The 15,825-nt window shown below is 33.3% G+C and overlaps 1 protein-coding gene across 4 annotated transcripts in view; it reads left to right on the forward strand.

The window, feature by feature from the left end:
• Positions 1-15,825, forward strand: part of DYNC2H1 (dynein cytoplasmic 2 heavy chain 1) — a 402,876-nt gene that overhangs the window by 61,878 nt on the left and 325,173 nt on the right. For all 4 annotated transcript variants that reach the window (XM_003923764.4, XM_003923763.4, XM_074400491.1 and 1 more), the window contains exons 31-39: positions 580-712; positions 812-929; positions 2,875-2,987; positions 5,123-5,242; positions 8,226-8,376; positions 11,084-11,289; positions 12,428-12,610; positions 13,203-13,385; positions 15,379-15,602. In XM_003923764.4, coding sequence (XP_003923813.1) covers positions 580-712; positions 812-929; positions 2,875-2,987; positions 5,123-5,242; positions 8,226-8,376; positions 11,084-11,289; positions 12,428-12,610; positions 13,203-13,385; positions 15,379-15,602 — 1,431 coding nt within the window. The remainder of the gene's footprint in view (positions 1-579; positions 713-811; positions 930-2,874; positions 2,988-5,122; positions 5,243-8,225; positions 8,377-11,083; positions 11,290-12,427; positions 12,611-13,202; positions 13,386-15,378; positions 15,603-15,825) is intronic.

The following is a 15,825-nucleotide window of genomic DNA, read 5'->3' on the forward strand; positions in this document are numbered from 1 at the left end:
CTTTAAAATAGTTGCTCATTGTGCTAGGGATAAAGCACGATCTGCTCCTTGTTCATTTCTCTATTCTTTTCTTGTGCTGCTCTCTGTTTTGCTTTGGTGACTCTAACATTTGTTTTTTCAGACATACCTATCTTTTTCCCAGAATCTGTGCCAGAAACTTCTTCTGCTTACTTACTTTTTATTCTTCATCTATATATCAATTTAAGTTACTTCCTTAAAGAAGTCCTAGGTTATGGGTTGCCCTATAAGCCATTTTAACACTACTTTACTTTTCCTTCTTAACATTTATCACAATTTTATTTAAATATTTCTAGAAATTATTTGATGTCTTTTGCTGTCACTCAAGCATTAGCTCTATGAGATAGGGCTTAATATTAGCTTAGCAAATGAAATATATAAGATAATTTATAATATGGGAAGTTAAAAATGGTAATGTGATATTAATTTTTAACATTCCTAGAGGTATAAAACTGTTATAATAGTGTTAGTTTGTTTTAAGCAGGTAAAAAAGTCTTAATCTCCTTCTCTTACCCCCCAAATAATTTAAATAGATGTGATGATACTTTTTTTCTTTTGTAGATCAATAATGACGGATATCAAGAAAGACAATAGAGTCACAACATTAACTACTCATGCTGGAATCAGAAATTCTCTACTTACAATACTTGATCAGCTTCAAAGATGTCAGAAATCATTAAATGAGTTTTTGGAGGCATGTTTTTTAAGCAAAAATATATAATAAATTGTGAAGTACTTGATATCTTAATTATATGAAAAAAGAATGCTATTTTTTGGTTTCTATTTTTACTAGGAAAAACGCTCAGCATTTCCACGATTTTATTTTATTGGTGATGATGACTTATTAGAAATATTGGGCCAATCTACTAACCCATCAGTGATTCAGTCTCACCTTAAGAAGCTTTTTGCTGGTAGGATTCAACATTTATTTAACAGATGTTTATTGAGTTTCAACTATCTGCCAGGTCTAATGTTATACTCTTGGGTAGACTACTGAATACAGTAGTCAGTTCATATACCCAAATACAGTTCCTATACCCAAAGAACATACAGTTTAATGGGAGAGACAAGGTTGTAAGCTGACAAATATAATATAGTATGACAGTTCTGGTGATTGGCATAAGTATGTGGTGATATAGCTGCATCCGTGAGGGCACTTAGCTCAGTTTTAGGGCATTATGAAGTAAGCGACATCTAGGGTAATATCTGAAAAATGTATAGGCCTTAGTTAGAAAAAAGGTGGGTCGGCAGTGGGAATAGGTTGTGCAAAGGCCTGGAGTGAAGGAGAATATGCCTCTTCATTATTGAGTTTAAGGTCTCCTAAATGACATCCAGGTGGAGATACTGGCAGTTATTGTCAGTGAAGAGACCTAGATGTGAATGTAGGATTGGAAGTCATTCATATAGAAATAATAGTTAAGCTATGGAAACAGGTAAGATTACATCGGGGGAAAGTGCAATATCAAATGCTTTTATGTTGTAGAGTTGAGTCACTTCAATGGAATACTTATTAGTGGAAAATCAAATAGGTTTATTACCAAAATAATGAGTGTTATTTTCTTAAAATACTTAATTTGCTTGAAAAGACCAAGCAAATGAATGCTTCTGTAGAGTAAAAAGCTCTATAGAAAAGAGCTGTATTTTTCAAAGTAAACTTACGAAGTAAAATAACTTTCATCATTTTAACTAATAGTCAAGCAAAATATAACCCATGGGCCAAATCTAGCTTACTTCTTTTTGTTTTTTAAATAAAGTTTTGTTGAAACATAATTCTGCGTGGTAGTTTATATATTATCTGTAGCTGCTTTCATGCTATGAATGCAGAGTTGAGTAGTTGACACTGACCATATGGTCCAGTAGACTTAAAGTTATTCTCTGGTCCTATACAGAAATATTTATCAATTCCTGTGTATCTGAAGCTTTAGGATGCTTATATTTGTAACTATGATTTGGGCAATTGGAGGTAGTAAAACAAAACTCTTGGAATCAGAAGGCTTGTATTCAACCAATATCTCTACTATTTATTAATCAGTTATCAAGTTACCTCTCTGAAATTTAGTTTTTCTCTATATTGCAAATAATAATATAGTTTTTTTTTTGTGAAGATAACAATGAGATTGTATGTTCAAGTTTTTTATATGCTATGAAGTGATATGAAAATTTGGGGGAAAGGGAAGTCTTAGTTGCCTTCAACAAATTTCCCTGTTCGTGGGCATTTGGGTTATTTCCAGTTTTTGTCTGTTATGAATAAAGCTGTTGTAAACATTCATACAAGTCTTTTTGTAAACATACGTTTTTATTGTATTGGATAAACACCTAGTTTTGGAATTGCTAAGTTATATAGTAAGTATATGTTTAACTTTCTTAGAAACTGTCAAATCATTTTCCAAAGAGGTTGTAATACTTTTCACTCCTGCAAGAATGTGAGTTAGGACAATTCTTACTGGTTGGTATGCACCAGTTGATTAGGTTGCCTAATTATTTTTTCTGGAAAATGGTAGGAATGATTAAACAAATATATAAATAGATATATATAAATGTGTATATATATATATATATATATATATATATATATATATATAAACATTCACAAATTTGGCCAGTGGCCATATACAGTTAGATATTGATAAGAAATATTTCAGATAAACAATAAGAATATTGATCAAGAAAGTGATTTTTTTCTCCTCAATGGGACATTTAAACACTAGGAGCTCTATATTTTATGTGGCATAAATTATAATTCAATTACAATATATGTTTTAGGGTATATATTAACACTATGTGACACACATATATTGTATCTAATAATTATGTCTTTAATCCTTTTGCATTTAAATTGTTGCTTTTATATTTCAGGTATTAGCAGTGTCTGCTTTGATGAGGAATCAAAACATATAACTGCAATGAAATCTTTAGAGGGAGAGGTAGTACCTTTTAAAAATAAAGTTCTTATATCAAATAATGTAGAGGTAAGCAATTCTTTTTCAAATAGGAAAACAAAAAGAATTAACTATATATGAACTTTGTTTCTAAAATAATTTAGTCAATTTAGAGGATAAAGTTGGTTAATTTAGGCATTTCAGGAAACTCAGTTTGTATCTTAAAAAAATAACTTGTTAGTTTCAGAGTGTTTTGATACTAAAAAGAATATGGATTTTATGTAATTATGAAAAGAACCTTGGCCTTGGAGTAAAAAAACTTAGATATCAATCTTAGCACCATACTTAATAGCTATGTGACTTAGAGTGTTGGTTTTCTTTCTTTCTTTCTTTTTTGAAACAGGGTCTCACTCTGTCACCAAGGTCTGGAATGTAGTGGCATGATTATAGCTCACTGCAATCTCAAACACCCAGCTAATTTTTTTTTGTATTTTAGTAGAGATGGGGTTTTACCATGTTGGTCAGGATGGTCTTGATCTCTTGACCTCATGATCCACCCACCTCGGCCTCCTAAAGTGCTGGGATTATAGGCGTGAGCCACCATGCCTGGCCCAAGTGTTGGTTTTCTAATCAGTAAAATGATCATCTGAATACAGGAGGATTATCTCTTACCCAAAGTGTTTGGGACCGGAAGTGTTTTAGATTTCAGATTTTGTTAGATTTTGGAATATTTGCCTTGTCAGTTCAGCATCCCTAATGTGAAAATCCAGAATGCTCCAATAAGCATTTCCTTTGAGCATCATGTCAAGCTCCAAAAGTTTGATTTTCGAGGATTTTGGATTTCAGATTTTTGGATTAGGGATGTTCAACCTGTAACTGTTGCAAAAACTTTAATTAAAAAGTAAATGAGATAATTGGCTTTAGGTACACTAAGTGCTTGGAACATGGTACTCAAGAAATTTTAGTTGTCTTTCCTCTTTAAAATACGAATTTGTGTAAGATGATTTGGATGAACAAGTAAGCATACAACTATTGATTAAGTGCTTCTGCAGGACTGGAAGTAAACTGATTGAAGGCCTATTATAGTAATGTAGCTAAAACTAACTAGCAATAGGTTGTATCACATGGAATTGTAATTTTTCAGTTTCAAATTATCTTCCAACTGGAAGTCAGGGCCCATGTATTATCATGTGCATGTCCATGCAGTCTAGCAAAATGTTTATTCCTGGTTAGGCTTCAACATTTTATTGGATATCAAGTACATAAATCAGTTGATTGAAAACCTGGGAGATTTGCTAACCATGTTTGGTTAAGAGTTGTTAAAGTACACAGAGAGAGCTTAAATTTTAGTGACTGGGCTAAAGCAGGTATACAAGCAAAGGAAAAGTTGAACCTCTGGAAGCCTTATGATGATTAGCAGAGTATATGTGTCTTTTACCATGCACTGAGAGGCAAATTCTCACTTTTTAGCTTCAGTGAATTTTGATGCTATTTTCAATACTGGAAAATGCTCTACAGATGAAAAAAAAAAAGCTGTAACTCAGTTATTTAAATATGCAATGATGAACGGCTAAGATTGCAGCTTTTGCTTTTTTATTACAATGACATGTTTTTAAGGTTAAGAATGTTTCATAAATATTCATATGTTTCTATCAATTATGATTGTTATTTTAACTTTTATTTTATAATCAAGTAGAAAAATACATTACACTTTGAAACAAAAATACACTTTGAAACAAAATTAGTTTTGTTGAATGAAGCAACCGAAGTGCCCCCCGCCTCCCAAATAATACATTTCATCCTGATGAAGCAATGCTTTCCTATGGTTGCAACTTTATAAACATAAGATTACCAGGATAGGATGAGCCAGGGAACTTAGCCAGCCACTTTGACCCTGATTTATTGGCCAAATGATCTGGTTTGTTTTGTCATAATGATGAACTGAAGGGTCAATTTTTAAATGCTCATATTTTATTGGTTTGTATAGATATAGTTATGGTAATGTTAGCCACAGATTTATGAATTTTCACACTCATGATCCTAAGAGCTGAAAAAAATTGTTTTCTTCAATTTATTTAAAAAGAATTATATGCCTATAACACATTTTGGGAGTGTGATGATCAGTAAGAAGGTATAATACCCCCTCCTGAAATACAATAATTGAGTCAGTAGATTGTATATTTATTTTATATCTTATATATATTATTTTCCAATTTCTTTTTCAGACATGGTTGAACGATTTGGCCTTGGAAATGAAGGAAACTTTAAAACAGTTGTTGAAGGAATGTGTTACTACTGGGCGAAGTTCTCAAGGTGCAGTTGACCCATCTCTGTTCCCTTCACAGGTAAGGGGACTTACATGTAGAAGTTACATAGGAATGGTACATGGAAAGATCCCTGACTTAGAAGCCAGGAGGCTCAGATCAGTCACATCTGTTTTCTCCCTTTATCTAACAGTTAATGGGCAAATTGCTTAACTTCTGAGTCTCGGTTCCTTCAGCTGTAAAATGTGGGGGATGAATTGAGATCCAAGCAACCTAGGCCAGTGGTGGGTAGGATGGAGAGGAGGGACTCAGGCATCTAATAGCTTCCTGGTTCCAGATGATTAGTCCATCATTGATGGAGAGGCACAGGATCTATAACACTGCTGTCCCTACCTGTCCACCCCTTCCATGGGATCATCTAAGCATTGGAGCTGGCAGGAACTTAGCAGATATTAGTGTAAATCTGAAATAGTCATAGCACTAAACTGTAATATTGACAGGGAATTCGAGATTGAGGTCATATAGTAAGTTGCAGAGACTGCTGCAGCTCAGGGTTAATAGGAGTTCATCCCTGAACACTGGATACTAGATATTTAGCTTACAAAATTTGTACCAGTCTATATCAAAATGTGGCACAAAGACTTGTGTTAAACATGCTGCATTGTTTAATAGTTGGGCCTGACTAATGTTACAGGTGTAGGTCATCAGGAACTTTAGTTCTTAGTGACAGTGGAAGGTAGACATTGGGATGTTTCACGATTTCTCACAGAAACACCTACCCAGCAGCTCTCTCAAAGTTATTTGATTTTCAAATAAAAAAAAATGTAGTGGCAATTGGAACAAGTTTTTACGTTGGTTTTCTTAAACTATGGAAACTTGAAACAGTTTACATTCAGAACCGTTTTCACATACATGCCATTTGTATCTTTTAGCATTTTAAGGCAAGCTAAAATGTGTTTAAGAAAAAAAAAAAAGCGGCTGGGCGCTGTGGCTCACGCCTATAATCCCAGCACTTTGGGAGGCAGAGGTGGGTAGATCAGGAGGTCAAGAGATCAAGACCATCCTGGTCAACAAGGTGAAACCCTGTCTCTACTAAAAATACAAAAATTAGCTGGGCATGGTGGCGCGCACCTGTAGTCCCAGCTACTCAGGAGGCTGAGGCAGGAGAATTGCCTGAACCCAGGAGGCGGAGGTTGCGGTGAGCCAAGATCGCACCATTGCACTCCAGCCTGGGTAACAAGAGCGAAACTCTGTCTCGGGGAAAAAAAAACAAACAAAGAAAGCTCAAGTTCTTAGAGAAAAATACAAGTAATCATCACTGAATAATCAAAGCCATTGTAGAACCAGGATAGACTGCCTTATTGCCACTGAAAATGTTTCCTAGTACTCTGTCAAGTTCCAGATAGGATTTATAAATCAACTTAGAATAAAAGGCATAGTATTAAAAATCTACAAAAACAAGATTGTACAATATTTGGGTTAGGCAAATGACAGTTGTATCAGGAGGTATGGTGGTAGATAATAGGCTAAAGACTGTTGTTGGATTTCAGCCTACAACTTAATTCCAGGCCCTTGAGCAGTCAAGTAGTGAACGATTAAAAATGTTAATAACTCATTATCTGCTAAAATAAAGAATTCTAGTTTATTAGCAGTTAATGCTAACAAATATTGACCTCAAAAGTATTTATATAAGGGAATTAAGTAGCATAATTGGTTATTATGTACTGATAATTCAATTACTTTTTTTGTAAGGACTTGAAATAATGGTAGAGAGGGCACTTTCTGGTCTGGGAAGGAAGCAGCGTAGTAAAGTGGAGAGAATCTGACTTTGCTTTAAATGCTAATCTTTGCCAGTTATCCCGAGCAAAACATTTTGACACTTACATTACTTACTTGACCTTCAAGTACCTACATTATCAAGTCATTTTAAAGGTTATTTCATAATGTTTGCAGAGCACCTTTAGTTGTCATTACATTTTAGGTAATTAATGATATTAGTGCCTATCCAGCTGTCTTACCAGTAATGCGATTTTATAACCCAAGACTGTAACTTGACTATAACTTCTGTTATTCATTCACAGAAGTTATGTAGCAGACTGTGAAACATTAAGTTTGTTGATATTCATTTATAATACAGAAATTCAGTAGTATTGCCTAGGATCAGGCTTGGAGGTGCCAAATGAGCATTTTTATATGAAAATCAAAGAGCAAAGTCTTTTTCTCAAAAGCAGATTTGTGCTCCTTAAATGCCTCATTTGGCCTGACTTTGCTTAGAAGTGATTACTAATTGGCTTTCTCTTCCATAAAATAACCATAAGATAGTATTTATAGAATGTTTTAAGTTGGAGTAAGAGTGCAGTGGTGCCATTGTGGCTCACTGCAACCCTGCCTCTCAGGCTCAAGCTATTCTCTTGCTTCAGCCTCCCAAGTAGCTGTGATTACAGGCGTGTGCCACCATACCTGGCTAATTTTTGTATTTTTTTAGTAGAGACAGAGTTTCTCCATGTTGACCAGGCTGTTCTTGAACTCCTGGCCTCAAGTGATCTGCCATGTCAGCCTTTCAAAGTACTGGAATTACAGGTGTGAGCCACCGTGCCTGGCCAAGACAGATCTTAAGAACATTGGAATTTTGCTATTGTAAACTTCAGTAGTATACTAAAAAATTATTTTGAAATGCTAAAGATTGGCCTTTTATTAATTAGAATGCATCATACTTTGGTATCTTTGTAGTTTTCTGATTGAAAAGAAGCCATTTCTGAAAAGAGGGGAAGAAAATGCAAAGGCCTTGAGGTTACAATAAGCATAGTGGGTTCTAGGACCAGAAAAATAGGCCTGAAGTAGAGTATAGTCTGAAATGAGTTCTGTGAAGTAGGCTTGGCTGCATCACACAGTGCTTTTTCTGCTACTGTATTACTCTACTAATATTTGAGGTTCCAGTACGACATTAAGATGGAGAGATCCAATATACAATTGGCAATTTGGAAAAAGTTATCTTTCTTTAAATTTATAAGATATTTCTAAGTAAATGTACCTTTTAAAAATAATTTTTCTCTTTATTCAATAGATATTGTGCTTGGCAGAGCAGATTAAATTCACCGAAGATATAGAAAATGCTATTAAAGATCATACTCTTCATCAGATTGAAACACAACTGGTGAATAAGTTAGAGCAATATACTAATATTGATACAAGTTCTGAGGATCCAGGGAATACTGGTATGGAAAAAAAAATCCCTTTTCTGCCTGCTTTTGGGTTATTTTTTGGTATTCTATACTAATTTACCTATTGTGTTTTTGACTGTATATCTCTGTTGGTGATTACTTGAAGAATTAAAATATATATACTTAAATTTTTATATTCTACTTTGAATCAGTAATTTACTAATTTAAATAGAATACAGAAACCTTACTACCATATAGACTTCTTTATCGTTTCCTTTTAATATTGTAGCTGTCTTAATATTTTACATCTATATACACTGAAAACTCCCTAAGATTATGTTATAAATTTTGCTTTTAACCATCAAAGATATTTGAAAAGACTCAAGAGGAGAACATCAATCTTTTATATATAACTAGATGTTTTCTATTTCTGTTGCCCTTCTTTATTCCCAGTGTTCCAGGCTTCCTTCTGGTGTCATTTTCCTTCTTTTTTCCAAGGAACTTCTTTTAGTTTTTCTTTTGGAGTAGGTGCACTGTCTGTGAACTCACATAGATTTCCTAGATCCAAGAATGTCTTATTTTACCTTTATTTCTGAAGAAGTTTTCACTGGCTATACTGGGTTAACAATTCTTTTCTTTCACCATTTTAAAGTGTTCTACTTCCTTCTGACCTATATGTTTTCTGATGAGGAATCCACAGTCATTTCATTTGTTATTCTCCTATAAGTAGTACAGTACTATTTTTTCTGGCAACATTTAAGACTTTATCATATTCTTTAGTTTTCAGTAGGTTGATTATGATATAGACACACCTTTGCATTTATTCTATTTGGGATTGTCTCAGTTTCAATCTGTACATTTGTTTTTCACCAAATTATGGGAAGATTTTAGCTCTTGTTTCTTCAAATGTTTTTCTGTATTGCACTCTTTCTCCTACCCTTCCATGACATGAATGTTAGACCTTTTGGCTTGGGCTTGGGTCTCTGAGGTGCTGCTATTTTTTTTCATTAGCCTGCACAATTTCCACTGCTCTGTCTTCAAGATTACTGACTCTTTGCTTTATTATTTCCATTTTAATATTGAGTCCTTTAGTGATTTTTAAAAGAATTAAAAACAATGTTTTTCAGTTTTAAAATTTCTATTTAGTTATTTTTTTTGCTAAGGTATTCTGTCTTTCCACTTGTTTCAAAAGTGTTCACTTTTTACTTTTTGTACTTCTTAGAGCACTTTTGTAATAGGGCTTTGAAGTCTTTTTTGGGGGAGGGTTGGGGACAGGTTCTTGCTTTGTTGTCCAGGCTGGAATGCAGTGGTGAGATTGTGGCTTACTGCAGCCTTGAGTTCCTGGGCTCAAGCAATCCTCCCACCTCGGCCTCCTGGGTAACTGGGATTACAGAAATGTGCCACCATGCCTAGCTGACTTTTTTATTTTTTGTAGAGACAGGGTTTTGCCCTGTTGCCTGGGGTGGTTTCGAACTCCTGGGCTCAAGCAGTTCTCCCACCTCGGCCTCTGAAAGTGTTGGGATTACAGGCACAAGCCACTTTGCCTGGCAATAACAGTACTTTAAAGTCTTTTGCAGATAACCTCAACATCTGTGTCATCTAGGTACTGGTATCTATTGATTGTCTTTTCTTGCGTGAATTGAGATTTTTCTTGGTTCTTTGCATGTTGAATAATTTTGGATGGTATTATGGACATTTTGAATATTATGTTATGAGGGTTTATGTTTTGTTTAACTCCTCTGGAGAATATTGATATTTTTGTTTTAACAGCTAATCCTGTTGGGTTCAGGCTGCAAATTCTAGCTAGCTTTCTGTTGGTTGTGGTTCTGGGTGTCAGTCTGTTTTCAGATCTTTGCAGTGCTATTTCAGTCTGTCCCCTGGGTGTTCCCTAGTAGCCAATTCCAAAATACTTGGTTTCTGATTAGAAGGAAATCTATTCATGCACCACAGCTTGGGAATGAGTCCAGGAGTCATAAAGAAGTTTATGGTGTTATTTTGTTAATCTCCTCCTTCTCCATGATCTTCGTAGCGTTTTATGATTCCCTTGGCCTTTTTTGTTTCTCTGGCCAGAAAATTGGGGTTCATGTACTTTATTTTCTTGCACACTTTTGTGCAATTTGGGTTTACCAACTCTCTTGGGATCACAGCTCCTCTGATTTCAGAGGAAGGTTTACTTTCCTGAGAGTTTTAAGGACTTCTGGGTCTCAGCTGCTAGTGGAATAGCTAGCAGAAGACCCCTTTCCTTCTAAAGCCTGAGCTAGAGGTATTCTTCTGGATCTCTCTCTATACCAATTTGGGTTTCTGGCTGCATTTTGTATGATAGGGTTGCAAGAAGCAGGGAAAAAAGACAATGATAAATCTACCACTGGTTTGGTGTCATTTCTAATTATGATCTTCCTCAATTTGCCTGCTACCCTCCTCAGAGTTCTAAATAGCAGTTCAATGTTTGTTGTCTAGGTTTTTATGCCTGCATTCTCAGGAAGAAGCAGAATGGAGTGTGCTTACTCCCTTGAATAAGGACCTAAAACTTCTTTCACTTGGAATTTTGATACCTTAATTTTTATACTCAAGATTCTTATTTCTTACTTACTCGTAGATTTGACTTTTTTTGGCTTATATGATTTGTATTACTATTCCATTCATATGTGTCATTAAATTACCATTCAGATTCATTGAGAAATCACCTGTACTTATAATCATGAATTATATAAATCACAGGCTAACATTTTCTCCAACTATTACTATTTTTATTTGTGCCTAGAATCAGGCATCCTGGAGCTTAAACTTAAAGCGCTAATTCTTGACATTATCCATAATATTGATGTGGTAAAGCAGTTAAACCAAATTCAAGTTCATACAACTGAGGACTGGGCTTGGAAAAAACAACTTAGATTCTATATGAAAAGTGATCATACATGCTGTGTTCAAATGGTGGATTCTGAATTTCATTATACTTATGAATATCAGGTATGACCTATGGCAGTGTTTTATATTTCCAATTAGAAATTATTTACTTTAAAGGAAATTTGTTATTGGTAGAAATATTTTTTATTTAGTAATTTTTCAGTAATATATTTTTATTACTGTCTTATTTAATCAGAATTAGAATGGTGTCACATAAGAAAAAATGAAACATTATTTTATATACAAAAATGTTAAAATATTGCTAGTGTTATACTGAATCCTTAAAAATGTACCTTTTCTTGGAATTGCATTTATATACAATTTGAAACATATGTTCATCCAAGGAGAACTGAATAAAGACAGCCTCAGTCAAAGCAGTTTGTTTGTGCCTCCTTGTACAAGGCAAAAATTAGTGTAATTTTAAATATGCTGAAGTGTTTGCTAAATATTTTTTAGTTGTAAGATGAAAAAAATTTTAGATAAATAACCTAGCTAATGTAACATGTTCTAAAAAATATCAGCTGTTTCCTTTGCCTTTTTTCATCATAATGAATCAATCATCAAAACATATTTGACAATTTTGTTAATAAGCCTATGTTAGGAGAGCTACCAATTGGCTTTTTCAAAAGGGAAATGTATTTGAGACCCAAATTTATCTACCTAAATTGAGGAAAAACACACTGTAAATTGCAGCTGGAATGGGAATCTGTTTTCCCTACAGTTTAGTAGAAACTTTGAGAATTCTTTGATAAATTAAAATGATTAGTTTCATAAGGAATTTTTCTAGTTAATTATACTTTGTGATCTCCAAAATAGTTCTCATTTGTGGATATTATAACAGTCAAGGAAATAGTTTATATAAATTTTAAAGTATGAAATGTGATAATTAATGTATAATAATTTTGGATTTGTTTTCTTCAGAAGTATATCTTTGTGCCATTAACAAGAACTTGAGGAACAATTTTTGAAACTTAACAACGTATTGAGGATAGTATGAAATACTTTCTTGAAAAACAAGTTTGAGTTTAGTTTGTGTTTAGAACGTTTCTTTCACTAGAAAAAAATTTGGATATTTTTCTGTGTTAAAAACTTTAACCTGTTTCTTACATTTTTACTGTTTTAACTAGAATCTCATCCTTTATAAATATTTGTAAAAGTTTAATAGAACATGAATACTCTGACTTTGTATTGTCTTGTATAGGGTAATGCTTCCAAACTGGTTTATACTCCATTGACAGACAAGTGCTACCTAACTCTCACTCAAGCCATGAAGATGGGACTTGGAGGAAATCCTTATGGACCAGCTGGAACTGGGAAAACGGAGTCAGTAAAGGCTTTAGGTGGACTTCTTGGAAGACAAGTTTTAGTTTTTAATTGTGATGAGGTAGATTAAATAATTATCAAAATATATAAGAATGGGTTATCATATTTAGATTAGTTTCTATTAGTATATGAAATACTCTACTTAAAAATCACTATATTTAAATTACTTGAAGTCAGAATTTGTTTAAATTGACAAGTAAAATGGACAGATGTTATACACAGTGTAGTCCAAAACTTCTCTAAGAACTATGGCAAACAAATAATTTTATTTTTTGTGAATGAAGATTTATATTACGTTATAGAAAAATGTTTTAGCAAAGAGAATAATACAAAAGGAAAATCTATTCATTTCGGATGACAGTTTTAAAAACATTTTGTATATAATTTGTATTTTGACTTAAAGAGTAACTAACACAAAATCTTGTATTTGTTCTGTAAACATTTTAGAACACTTTCACATGAATTATTTTGTTTATCCCTTGAAATCAACCTGGGTTTTGAAAAAGTTGCTACTTAATCCCTATGTTAAAATGAGCAAAAGAGGTATAGATGGATGAAATTATTACCTTATCAATAAGTGACATTAAATATTAAGTAGTTATGGAGATTTTAGTTATTTTTTAATGAACATAATTTCTTTTGTTGTTTTTAAGGGCATCGATGTGAAGTCAATGGGACGAATATTTGTTGGTTTGGTGAAGTGTGGGGCCTGGGGTTGTTTTGATGAATTTAATAGGCTGGAAGAATCTGTATTGTCAGCAGTTTCTATGCAAATCCAGACAATTCAAGATGCTTTGAAAAATCATAGAACTGTTTGTGAACTACTTGGCAAAGAGGTATAGAATATGTTGGGAATTTAAAGAATTAAAATATTTTATAAGTCATGACATTACTCATACTCAAGCAATATTCTCTTTTTCTTTCTCCACCCTTGTTTCTAATCTGTAACCAATGTGTTAAGCTTTTTTACCTATAAGATGTGTCTGAAGTTTCTTATGCTTTTTCAGACCTACGTTCATTCTTCTTTTTTTTGAGATGGAGTTTGCTCTTGTTGCCCAGGCTGGAGTGCAGTGATGTGATCTCGGCTTACTGCAACCTCTGCCTCCCAGGTTCAAGCAATTCTTCTGCCTCGGCCTCCTTAATAGCTGGTATTACAGGCACCCACCATCACGCCCAGCTAATTTTTGTATTTTTAGTAGAGACCATGTTGGGTAGGCTGTTATTGAACTCCTGACATCAGGTGATCTACCTGCCTTGGCCTCCCAAAATGCTGAGATTATAGGCATGAACCACTGCACCCAGCCCAATATTCATTTTTAAACTTCCAATGTTGACTAAGTCAGTTATAGTAATATTTATATTGTTATATTATATATTATTCTATTATTTGTGCTGACAGTGTTCACAGTGCCTTAATGTATTGTCTCATTTAATAATTACCACAACCCTTTGAAATAGGTGCTATTATTTTTTCCCTGCTTTATGGATGAAAAAACTAGGACTTGATAAATAAGAGTAAGAAGTGGAGCTTGTAATTGAACCTAGGTCTGCCTAATTCTGAAGCACACTTTTTTGTTTAACCTTCAAACATAGGAGCAGAATGAAGCATGTGTTTTTGATCATTATTCCATATGAATGTTAAAACAACAAGCACTTAGCTATTCTTTTCCTCACTGCTCTCCATAGGAGATATAGATTAATGTCACTAGAATATAATTCATTTGTACAGAAAATGTAAACTTTTTAATATAATGTGGAATGCTTAATACAGAAAGTTGTAAGAACTAAGAAATTATCCTGTTATATAAAATAACATTTCCACAATATGTATTTTTATAGGTAGCCCAAGAAAGTAAGACCAGTTCTAAATTGTTAACATGTTATTTATGTGATGCTTAAACTCTTCACAAAGAGAAGAAACTATTAAGTGAGAATTACCTGCCATCAAGATTTAGTTTCTTCTACATTCACTTTTTTTTTGTTTTTTGAACTTCTCTTACAAAGAAAGAGTTGGCCTTTTTCCTAACCAATATTAATCTTTCCACCTGTGCTTTGGAATCCTCTTCCTCGGGAACATTATTATCTCTTTTGCTATAGCTTCAGTCTTCTCTCCTCTACCAATTCCTCATCAGGTTTTAAACATAATCACATCTTTTTCATCTTAATAATAACTAAAACATAAACAAACCTTCCCTGAATCGTATTTCCTCGTTCCTTTATAGCCAGATTTCTTGTTTATTCTACTCTACATGCTTCTACTTACTAATTGCCCATTCATTGTTTACACATTCTGATTTAGCTTCTATTCTCTTAGGGCTTTGCTGAAAATCCTCCTAGTAAGTGCTCTTATCACATTTAGTTCTTCCATGTTATAATATTTATTACATGATGATTCCCTCTCTGTAATACTAGATAGACTCTGAGCTCCAGAGTGGCTTAAACCATTATTTAGTTCAGTTGTCTCTGTGTACTTAACAAAGGGTTTAGTACTAAGAAGGCTTTTAGTAAACATATATTTAGTGTATAAATTAATTAAATTAGTTACTATCTCTTGAATGTTCAGCCTCAAAAAACTGATTATAAATATGCTCTGCCAAGTAGTGTAGTTCCTAAGGAATGTATCATATGCTGAGTAAGGAGACGGTTACTACACATTGGAGATTACCTTTAGCTAAGGCATAAGATTTACATATAGTAGTATGTCACAATAAAATTTCTGTTGTCAATATATTTTATATTTATAGTTTCAAATATAAATCATGCCTATATTTTAAATTAATATTTTATTTTATTTAATATTTAAGTTAATATCTTAAATTAATATTTCAGGTAGAAATAAATTCTAATTCTGGAATTTTTATCACTATGAATCCTGCTGGAAAAGGTTATGGAGGAAGACAAAAACTGCCTGATAATCTTAAACAGCTTTTCAGGCCCGTAGCTATGTCTCGTCCAGACAATGAGTTAATTGCAGAAGTTATTCTCTATTCAGAAGGCTTTAAAGATGCTAAAGTATTGGGCAGAAAATTGGTAGCAATTTTCAATCTATCTAGGTGAGTTTTCCTGTTGTAAATATTTTTTTATTTTGCATTTCTAATGATTGATTAGGGTTATTAGTGATCATTTTCATATTTTCTCAGTTCACCTATTCCATGATTTTTATTCTGATGATTTTCTTATAACTATGATTTTGATATGAAAGGATTTAGTGTGCACAATAAAAATATTGGACTGAAAACTACTTGCTTTTCTTAAATATTGTTTATTTGATCAGTT

Source organism: Saimiri boliviensis, chromosome 6, assembly GCF_048565385.1.
Source record: "Saimiri boliviensis isolate mSaiBol1 chromosome 6, mSaiBol1.pri, whole genome shotgun sequence".
Taxonomy (NCBI): domain Eukaryota; kingdom Metazoa; phylum Chordata; class Mammalia; order Primates; family Cebidae; genus Saimiri; species Saimiri boliviensis.